The 11,376-nt window shown below is 35.2% G+C and overlaps 2 protein-coding genes and 1 long non-coding RNA gene across 3 annotated transcripts; all 3 read right to left on the bottom strand.

The window, feature by feature from the left end:
• Nucleotides 1–207: 207 nt before the first annotated feature.
• Nucleotides 208–1,779, bottom strand: LOC149602713 (condensin complex subunit 2-like). Its single transcript, XM_089860226.1, has 5 exons — nt 1,655–1,779; nt 1,452–1,579; nt 1,036–1,395; nt 695–967; nt 208–266 (listed from the first exon to the last, which is right to left on the bottom strand). Exons 1-4 carry the CDS (start codon nt 1,741–1,743, stop codon nt 843–845), a joined length of 702 nt encoding a protein of 233 aa, XP_089716352.1. The 5' UTR covers nt 1,744–1,779; the 3' UTR covers nt 208–266; nt 695–842.
• Nucleotides 1,780–1,892: 113 nt separating this feature from the next.
• On the bottom strand, nt 1,893–2,456 carry LOC149602712 (uncharacterized). The gene is made up of 2 exons (XR_016377068.1): nt 2,358–2,456; nt 1,893–1,970 (listed from the first exon to the last, which is right to left on the bottom strand). It is a non-coding gene; the product is annotated as an uncharacterized LOC149602712 (long non-coding RNA).
• A 5,035-nt stretch (nt 2,457–7,491) lies between these two features.
• LOC149602711 (uncharacterized) lies at nt 7,492–11,167 on the bottom strand. Its single transcript, XM_089860225.1, has 3 exons — nt 11,111–11,167; nt 9,146–10,991; nt 7,492–7,547 (listed from the first exon to the last, which is right to left on the bottom strand). The coding sequence occupies exons 1-3, from the start codon at nt 11,165–11,167 to the stop codon at nt 7,492–7,494; spliced, it is 1,959 nt and encodes a 652-aa protein (XP_089716351.1).
• Nucleotides 11,168–11,376: the final 209 nt, after the last annotated feature.

The raw sequence follows: 11,376 nt of genomic DNA, 5'->3' as shown, positions 1-11,376 counted from the left end.
CCTTCTTGGCCAGTTAATTGCAGATTCTAAAAGTTTATCATATTCCCAAGTCATATTTTTTTAACCAGATCTCCCCATACACGAATGTTTACTTCGAACTAAAACTAAACATAAATACTCACTTTTTCGTTACACAAATGCAAGAATGTAACGAAAGCTGTAGGCACACTGAGATTTTTAACTGTCTCCTCGGACACATGCTTTGGAATTTCCTTGTACAAATGCGAAAACATCATTGGTTCTGGCATTACTTCCGCATCTTCTTCCTAACCAAACCAATTTTATCATTAACCTTGCAAATTTAATTGAAAATTACCAGAAGTAAGATAAGTCTAGAAGTAAAGAGCTTTAGCATTGGTATAGTAGATCCTGGCACCTAAGAACAAATTTTGAGGATTTTATGCCGCTTCCATCGCGCCTACACCAGAGAGAAAAAAATTGGTCGAGTTCCAAAAATATTTCCTATCCCCTTCCCCTCAACCTAAAGCCACGGAACACGGACGCGGGTGCTTGAATCTAGTTCGGTCGTCTACTGCCACGAGCGTCTCACGTTTTGGAGGGAAAATTCAGAAACAGCTACCAGAGGGCCAACCGTTGGTGTGTTATAAAGAAGATTCACTTTCGCCAAGTGAAGAATTTGGTTTGCTCAGTACTTCTAGTCTCATCTTACTTCTGAAATTACTAATATAAGTACAGATTTGGTGAGCACGGTCCACATGGCTCCTTTGATCTTCCTAGCGTCAATTTTTGTCGATGTTTTCGCATAAGCAATGATTGGTTTATCAATCTAAAATTAAAGTTTATCATTTAAATTAAATAAATTGAAAATTATAATAATAACATTACACTTTATAAGGCTGTTGAACTAGATTTTCATCAGTGAACGCCACCACCTCTTCCGTTTGAGCATCAGTCTGAGGTTGAGTGAGGGAAAATTGCATTTCATGGTTTTCTACGGGACTTGCCGCTGCAATAAAAATTAAATAAATGTAATGACTTTTATGAAAACACGAATTGAAAATGTTAAAAACGAACCATCATCATCATGACTGTTATTTTCCCCATGGCCTTCGCAATAATTTGCTTTGTCAGCGGGGTTATCATAATTATATCCTCCACCATCATCAGCCTCAATGGTCTTTGCCACTTTCTTCATTGGTCGAACCCAAAGATTTGGATTAACCATGGATTTCGCGAGATCTTCAATGTTATAATGATAGTCAAACGGTAACTCATGTTTTTCTCTACTCCATTTGCTTAAGGTTCCTTCTGATAAAAGGTGTTTTGATGCATCGTGAATTATTTCCATAGGTTCTGCGTCAAAGTCTATTAAGGAGGGTGTCCTTCTTGGTTTTCTTCTCTTTGGTCGAGGTTCTCTCTGTTCGACACCCAGACCTGAAATAAAATTAATTAACACCACTGCCTTCAAAAACAACATTACATTAACGTACGCCGAGCAAATGGTAAAAATCTCCAGCGATTTGGTCCAGCCCACGCTGAGACCACCTTTGGATCATAATAAGAATATTCTGATGGTTTTAAAGTGAGTAATCCGATTGTGTCATTAATATTCTCAAGTCTAAGATTAAAATAATGAAAAATATGAAAACAAAATTACTGCTAACGTTACTTTAAACAACAGTACACCACTCACCTGAAAGGAGGGTTTTCTTGATCCGCGCCATCCATTTCAATTGGGTCAGAACCGTGATTGCTATGCTCATCCTCTGATTCCTCCTGCATTTCTTGATTGTAGACAAAATCGTCGAGATTATGGTTTTGTTGAGACTGACTCGAGCATGGATTATCAGAATTAACGTAATCCTGTAAATATTAACGCATTAGTTATACACTTCTTCATCAAAATTAGAACTAATTAAAACTACATACACTCTCAGCTTGGTTGAAATCAAAGTTTTCGAACGTTAAGTCAATAGGTGGCTTTTCAGTGCAAATTTTACGAAATATATCTATAATTAATAATGATTAGTTATTTCTTTCAGGGATAGATTACATTTTAGAAGTAGGAATGGAGAACAGAGTAATCTGGGCAGGCGCGTCAAAGTCCCGGACCCCCTTCCACGTGACAGAGGGTATGAAAGAAGAGGCGGATCATAGTGACAGAGGTAAAAGGGAATTACGTATTTTTCGCCGTCCACGTCAGCAACGTCATCGAAACGTAGTTTTAGTAAGCCAATAAGATAATTTAAACTATTCGTTACGTGCTGGAGGAAGGGGCTCTATACTGGGTGGTCTATGAGTCTGACTGAAGTAAATACTAACCGTTCTCCATTCCTACTTCTAAAATTAAATCTATCCCGGTTTTTTTAAAAAATATTTAATAGTAGAAAATTTACCTTTGAAGGCGGATATGTTAATAGTGGCGTCATTTTCATATTCTCTGACACAATATAATGACATGGGTTTCATCCTGTGTTCCATGGCTAATTGACATGGGTCATCAATAATTGGCAAGTTGTAGGCGAATAATCCTGCAACTCCTTGATTGTCGTATGCAGATGCAAATTGATTCCGGAAAGGGTCCGCCTATAAGAAATAACTGCCATTAGTCTTAAAAATGGAAACTACTACGCCCCCATTGATTTAGTGGAGTCTGCTAGCTCGAACCCCTTACCCTTACAGGATTGGTTGAACTCTCACAGGCTGGTAAGAGGTAGGATGTTCTGTATAGCAGACGCCACTAAACCAATGGCGGAGAGCGCAGTAGTCCTTGATAGCTTTTAAGACTAGTTAAATGCTAATTATTTTGTAATAAGTTATCATTTATTTCTTTTAATATTTTTCCCTTTATATTTAGACACAGACCATTCATTTAAGATCATATAATGTTATGTTCCTTTAATTTGGAAACTTCAAACAATATCCTTACATCAACCTGTCTTTCAATTTTTCCCAAGGTTATGTTTTTTAGATTCCGTTCAACCTTTGAACTTTTCCTCACCTGATAAAAAAGTTGTTAAAGAATAAATACACATCTTTTTGTCACATTTGACTTGCTTTTCCACTTTTCGGTGTTGGGTCTACTCTATTTTCCACCACCGTAGAATTTTGACTCTCTGCAAATTGTCAATTCAAAATAACAACGTTAAAGGTTACTCTTCAATGAAATTATTTATTTATAAAAAGCAGCGTCTCACCTTCAGGTTGAGTTCTTTTATAAGTCCTCCCCAAACCAATTGCCAATTTACGAGTGTCAGCTTCTAAAGCATCAACGCGATAACCGTAAATTTTTGCACTTGCATCTAACGCGCAACTTGCGACCTACAGAAATATTATTTTAATGTTTTCAAGATATAATAGAATAAAAGCGCCTGTCTATATTTGACTACATTATGCCACTACTCTGACAATTTATTACCTGAAAATTCATATTACTGTCTTTTTTCTTAATAGCCTCTGCCATATAATCTATCAAATGCAATTGAAACGCATTTTTCTTCGTGATTTTCTAAAAATAATAAAATAACTTGAAGAGATATGCAAAGAGGCTCTTAACAGTCTCACTTTAAAGTATTTAAGGTATCTTATTTGTTTTGTAATTGCTTTAAAATATATTTTAACTTACATTCTCTGCTGAGAGTCTGACACATTCTGCGTAATGCTGAGCCAACCCCTCGTTAGAAAAACCTGATAAGGCCGTTACAGGTATTCGCCTACAATAAAAACTAGGTGGTTTTTACCAATTTAGCTTGCAACATTCAAAAATTGCCGCACTTACCTTCCTGAAGAGGTAGATGGGCTATTAAGGCTTTTTCCTGATCGTCTAGGAGCCTTGACTGCCTTCGCATAATCCTTTCTCTCTCATCATCATTTTCTTCCAATGAAACGTTTAACATCGAGTCTCCGTTGGGGCTCTCCATTAGGGATTGTCTTCCAACGAGGCTTCTATCTTTACGGTTTCTTTAAGCAATAGGTGTGGAAAGACTATTGAACACGGTGTTTAATGGTCTTAGAGTTGATTAAATGAGAGACCCTTTTTGCATTATAATCAAACCAAGAAGTGATATCTAGTTTATTAGGGAGAAGGTATAAGATGCTTAAGTATTCGCGCGCTATAGTACCTGCAGTACCCCTTTCAAAATACAAGGGGGGGGACGTAAAAGGAGGCCACCGGGCTATTTCGCCTCTCCTCAGTCGGAAAATATGACTGTAATTTTCGTCATTCGCGTCGCGCTGACGTGAGTAGTTTTCAAGAACCAATGAGAGGCTGGTTGTAAGTTAGAGGCGGCGGGGATTAACTCCGAACCTACTATACGTTAGGACTGGAGATAAAGCTGGAAATGTGGCGCGAATTTATACCTTCTCCCTAATAAACTAGATATCACTTCTTGATCAAACTATAATACTTACTGTGTATTTATGGCGTCGAATAATAGCTGCTTGACGTAAAGGTACTAAGGTCCTCTTTTGATTTCCCCATAAACGTTTCAAAAATCCAGAATTAAATTCAAATTTACTAACAGATCTAACGTACATTCACTGTCGACGGCGTATTGAATCTAGTTTAAACCTCGTAACTTTGACTTGTAAATGAAGAATGGCAATTTGTAATTTTCAATTTCAACTACTCGAGAAAGAAAGCGGTGTTGCCAACTGCTTTTTCAAAAATGTCGAGATAAAGTTTTTCTTTGTTTTTTAAGTTTTTATCAAAATAAATAAACTTTAGGCTTTATTCCCCCTTCCCTGCTAAATTTCGCCAACTTGCGTTTCAAATGGGTATCATAAGTTCATAAGATATGCTTCATAAGTTTGTTACTGGTTAATGAGAGCTTGTCACTTAGTGACGTAGATGAAACAGAATGAATGGCGAAACGGAATTTGTGGAACTTCCCTGATTGAAAACTCTAATCATTTTCGAGATTAGTCATAGTCCTTTATCCATATCGTTGACTTTAAAAAATAAACCAACAAGTTGGGAAAACCAAAATATTACCTCTCCGAGTCAAGACGACTACTTACAAACTTATTTACCCAGATATGGAAATATTTCTTAAGTTAAAATTTATGAAATATTAAAGCAGTATACAAAGCATAGTAAATATACTGTAAATCGGACGACATTTTACATCCAATAATGATATACTTGTACACATTAAAATCATCCGATGGGGGAAAAACGGGAAATGAAGAGATAAAACTTTGGAGGGATATTACCTTTACGTGTTTGTAAAGGCCCAATTTTCTACTCCTCAACTGTATGCCCTCTATGTTCAAAGCCATATTCAATACAGGGTTGCCATGTAAACACTATCCTCTCGTTTCACCTCAACGATTTTCTTAGTTTGACAACATGACTGTTAACGTTACATAACACCAAAGCTTATTTGTGGCTACACACACTGAAAGTAAATGCATACCATAAAAAGCATGAAAACACGAAGCTATAATCCGATTACGATCAGACCTTTCACTGGTCTGGGCTGCGTTCAGCAGAGCTCACCAAAAAAGACAGCGGATTTTGGAAATGTTTACCGGTGAGCTCTGTCGTCATAGCTTTTCTCCGGTCATTGGCGTTTTATAAATGACGCTAGAGCAATAAAGCGTGCAAGGTACCAAGGCTTAACAAAAATTGTATGATAACATATTTATAGAGATAGATAACAACTTCTATAATTAAAATTAGAAACTAACCTATCTCTTACATTTCTCGCGTGATCAACTAGTTTCACGCCAATTAAATAGCTATAGTCCCATAGAGCTATTTGTATTAATTCCTCCGTGGTTTTTTCGCCAAGTTGAGAAATACGCGTTTTACGTCACGTTATCCAAAGAGCCGACTATTTTCTTTGAAGACCGCGCAAGCTAAGCGCTAAGCACCGTCACGTCAAAATTCATAAACAATATTCCGTTATGTAGGACACTGCTAACAGCGCTGGGCTCTGCTGAACGCGGCTCAGATTTCCACCATGATTATAATATATCTAAGCCTAAAATGTATTTAACTTTCGGCTCACTCTGAACCGTTAATGTCTCTGCATAACAGAAACGAAATCCAAACCCAAGCGTTTACCTTTTGGTTCACTAGGCCTATTGACTAATAAAAGTTCATTTGACCAACATAGTAGCGTTGTGCTTGTATTCATTTAGAAAGGATTATGCTATAAACAGATGTAGTATAACTTAAGTAATATATAAACATCCATTTTAAATAATAATATTAAAAAAATCTTTGGAATATCAAAATGAAATAGAGCTTTAAAGCTACAAAAGTACTAAATGCATCATAATTACGAAAAATATTTCCACATATTCACTTTATATTAAGGATAAAGGGAATATTATGGTTCTGTAGGATTCCTTTACACATCAAAACAAAACGAACTTCTAATGCAGCGCACTACTGTAACAACGGACGGACACACACAGACAAAAACATAGACTGCTTTTTAACTCTTTCCGTATTAATTTTGAATTGAGAAACAAGATTATCTTAAATATTAAAATAAATATAATTAATATTTAATATTTTCTTCGTTAGTTATTCGCCTTATTGAACGTTACATCGTTTTAAAAAAGAACAATTAAACATTCTTGAGAGACTTGACTAATATTGGCGTTTGAAATGAAGCATACGCCGGTTGCTTCGCCTTACTCAAATAGGTAGTATATAAGGGTGTCGAACAACAGTTAAAAGCAAGAACAACCGCAATTGCGAAAACCTATCGTGGACAACCCACCCTAGGGAGGCTAGACGTTTCTCGTAACCCTAGCTGATCGCCGCGAATGTCTTAAACCAAACGATGACGATGGAGTAGAAGCCAGGTGTGCAGACTGGTGTCCATGTGGGATGGACAAAAACAAAGACCAGCAGATGGTGGTGTAGAAGCCAGGTGTACAGACTAGTGTCCATGTGGGTGGACAAAAACAAAGACCAGAAGATGGTGGTGTTAGAAGCCAGTGTGTACAGACTGGTGTCCATGTGGGATGGACAATGACCAGAAGATGGTGGTGTTAGAAGCCAGTAAGTACAGACTGGTGTCCGTGTGGGATGGACAAAGACCAGAAGATAGTGGTGTGAGAACTCAAGTAGAGTAGCCATTTCCGTGACTGTGAAAGCAGTTCGGAAATGGCGAACACGTTTGCTCCGATTTGGAAACTGCGAACGCGGTCACGTGGGTGTAACAACAGACACACACACAGACACACGCAGACACACACACAGACAGACACACAGACACACACGATCGTTACAGAACCTCTCCGTGACATACGTCACTCGGAGAGGTAAAAAACTCTATGGGTAAAATCGATATTGTCGCGAATTCTGTGTTCACACTGCCCTTTCCCGCAGTGTGTACATTAACTATTTCGTGACATACATACATCATGTAGTTTTCTTCGAGTTAATAATTTAGAACAGCACTTCCGCAAGGGTAATGCGCAAAGTCAATATTGCCTTAATATAATTAAACTCTAGTGTAAATGGGTTTTTTTTCCTTATTTCTATGAAATTATATTAACGCTATATTTTCAGTTACAATACGCTTTTCCAGCGATTTCCAAGTGCGTGCGTTGTCGGGTCGATTCTATAAATATAGACGGTACTTATGGCACAATGGCAATTCTCAAAGAAAATGGAGCCCAAACAAATATTTCAACAATTATGAAGGAAATATATCTTGATGAAAGTAACATTATATATTGTTTCTAGAGCATTATTAATTTAATGATACGATAAAGCGTACTTTCTGCTTGCGTTGCAGTGGCGTCGCCAGGATTTTTTTACAGGTAGGCTAAGGAAGATTTGGGGGCCCCTTCAAAAATTTCAGGGGAAAAATTTAGTTGCACAGCGTCGTTAATATTAAATTAACAACTATTTTTTTCATATTATTCATATAGAGAAGTTTAATATATTTATGTTCAGTATTATCAGACAATAGACATATTATATATAAACTATAGTTTGCGAAAATAATAAAAACACGGAGTCGGAGAGAGAGGGGGATTTTCAGTCACTGTGCACTGTCGATGTGGTGAGGAAAAGGGAAATCGGTTTACCAAAAGGAGTCTGACCTCGAAGTTTTATGGGACCAGAAGGAACGGGAGAGAAGAAGATTTGGTAAAGAGCGCCAAACAAGCAAAATGACCCAAGGGCAGGGCTCGTAATTTTAGCCACATCGTAATGAATAGAAAATTTCAGTGAATATTCCCTCGATGCGCTACCTTTAAGTGTGATATAATGATTACTAGTAATCCTACCTTCAATTCATTTTCTTCTGTTATAATTATAATAGTGCGACACAAATAAGAAACTTGCGCACCCTTTAACAGTGCAAAAATGATTAATCGTAACACATAAGTAAACCCTAAATTGAAGTACAGAAAATTAGACTGATTGGTCCCTCGATGCGCTATCTTTAACTGAGTTAAAATGATTGCCCGTAATCTGTACATCAATAATTTAACTTCTTTTATAATTGTAATAATGCGACACAAACAGAAAACTTGAGTGAGTAGCCCCACAACAACGCATACCTAAACCTTAATTGAAGAACACAAAATCCAAGTGATTAGCCCCTCGTTTCCCTGACCTAAAAAATAATTACCTGGGCCGTAATCCTTGCGTTCATAAATTTATTTCGAATGTTGTTTATTTAATACGAACTGCTACTTCATGGAGTAAATTTTTATAAGTTTATTTAAAGTTTAAAATTTTACAAATTTGGGAGCTTTCGGACCGCGGTCCTTCCTCAGCCAGTTTTAAAAATGAACTAAAATAATTTAATTTTACGAGTAACCAATTTTCATTTTTTTACATAGGTTGAAGGTGACATTGCCCCCCCTTTTTTTATATCGTTTTTTTATATCATTTTTTGTTTAAGTTAAATCCTCCCCACCCGCTTATGTTTACCGAACCTTGATCTAAGTTTAAATTTCCTCTATCTTTAATATATACTGATTCTTTAAAACATCGTTTGTACCAATTAGTTTCTTGGCATAAAACCCTAGTTAAATCCCAATCAATTTGATGGTCGTTGTTTTGTTTTATATGGGTCGCCAGTCCATTGGTTTCGTCATATTTTTTTTACAGCATATTTATGTTCTGTTTGTCTTTTCTTTAGTTGTCGTTTTGTTTGTCCTATGTATTTTTTATCACATTTACATCTAATTTCATATATTATACCTGTTTTTTTCATTTCATCTATTCTAGGTTTATTTTTAATTAATTCTGATTTTAAGGTGTTCGTTGTTTTGTTAACTAAGGTAATAGTGTGTTTTTTTAATTGTCTGTTTGTCTTTTCAGAGATTCCTTTAACATAGGGTAATGATATAATGTGTTCTGGTTTTTCCTTGGTTTTAATATTCTCGACATCATGATTGTTAAATATTTGATCAATAAAGTGGTTCGGGTATCCACTATTTATAAATTGTTCTTTGAACTTATTCTTATCGCTAAGTGGTTTATCTGATAAATATTCTATTCGTTTTTTAAATGTTTTTACAATGCCTATTTTTATTTTTTCGTTATGGGATGATCTAAAATTTAAAAATGATTTTGCTTGCGTAGGTTTTTGGTACATAGAACATACAAATTCTTTGTTATCATGTTTTATCAAAACATCCAAAAACGGTAAACTTTTATTTATTTCCCCTTCAAATGTGAATTGAATATTCTTCTGCGTTTTGTTAGCTATTTCTAATAATCTATCTATTCTAAAGGTTTTTTTCTTAATTAGAAAAACATCATCCATGAATCTTCTCCAAAATTTTAAATTTTGTTTTATAATTGTCTTTTTTAGAATACTACCCTCAATATGTTCCATAACTAGATTCGCAATCGGAGCTGATAAAGGGTTTCCCATTGCTAATCCCTTATTTTGTGTATATATGTTATCCTCGAATAAAAAATATGTGTCAGTTAAACTAATTTCCGCTAATTTTATAATTGTTTCTAAACTTAAAGTTGTTCTATTTTGTAATGATTTGTCTGTTTTTAATCTTGATTTTAGAATCTTCAGTGCGAATGGGATAGGGATACTACCATATAAATTTATAACATCAAGGCTACAAATTTCATCGTCTATATCTATTTTTTGGGTTTTCAGGTCTGATACAAATTGTTGGGTATTCTTTATAGATAAATTATTGTTACCTACTAATGGTGAAATTATTTTAACTAATTGTTTTGCACAAGTATAAGTGGGGCTGTTTATCGAGGATACTATTATCCTTAAAGGGTTATTTTCCTTGTGGATTTTTACTAATCCATAAACATGTGGGACTTTTAGAACTGGGGGAAAGTAATGGAATTTTTTATCCTTCTCAATTTCATTATTTTTAATAGCTTTATTAATAACCTCATGTACCTTCTTATCTATTTTATCAGTTGGGTCAGTTTTCAATCTCGTATAGTCTTCTGTTTGAAGAACTTCTAACATTTTCGTTGAGTAATCCTCTGAGTTCAGAATTACAGTTTTCCCCCCTTTATCCGCTTGCACGATTTTTATCGATTTGTCTCTTTTTAGCATTTTTAGGGTACGTTGTTCATTCTTGTTCAGATTGGAGACATTCGCGTTTTTTGAAAAGTTGTTCTTTATTATGAGTCTTATGTCTTGTTTTGTTTGATCATTTAATTTTAATTTTCGTATCTGTTCTTCCGATTGTGCACATATTTCTAATAAATCCGTTTTTGGTTGGCAAATACCAAATGTTAAGCCTTTAGCTAATAAGTTCAATTCTTCTTGATTTAAAATTCGATTAGATAAATTTATTACGTTTCCCACTAGTCCATTATTGTATTCAGTACTGTCCTTTACCTTTTCCTCAACAAGTCTATTGAATTTTTTTATCTGACTTTCCTTAAATTCTTTATGTTTTGCTTTTCTGAAAAGCTCTAACTGACCTATGATATAATTATAGGTTTGAAAATCCATACCGGTTTTCCAAAGTCTTTCTTCTTGGAAATTTAATTCCTGGATGATGTCTTTCCGTCTCCTTCTTGTGTCGTTGATAGCTTCTTTTACAATTGCCTTGTTTAATTGTGTTGTTTTCTTTAAAATCCGTTGAGACACTAGCTTCGTTTTGCAACGTAAACCGTTTGGGGCAATGGCTCTGTCGTTACATCTATGTAGAAATGTTATTTGGTTACTTGTTTTCGCGAATTTTTCTTGTAGATGTCTAATCCGGTAATGTTTTGATAAAACATGATAACAAAGAATTTGTATGTTCTATGTACCAAGAACCTACGCATGCAAAATCATTTTTAAATTTTAGATCATCCCATAACGAAAAAATAAAAATAGGCATTGTAAAAACATTTAAAAAACGAATAGAATATTTATCAGATAAACCACTTAGCGATAAGAATAAGTTCAAAGAACAATTTATAAATAGTGGATACCCGAACCACTTAAT

Source organism: Phalangium opilio, unplaced genomic scaffold (genome assembly GCF_054372755.1).
Source record: "Phalangium opilio isolate 3A_F unplaced genomic scaffold, DU_Popi_V2 ptg000352l_1, whole genome shotgun sequence".
NCBI lineage: Eukaryota > Metazoa > Arthropoda > Arachnida > Opiliones > Phalangiidae > Phalangium > Phalangium opilio.
The sequence above is the reverse complement of the archived record's forward strand: the minus strand, read 5'-3'. Positions and strand labels throughout refer to the sequence as shown.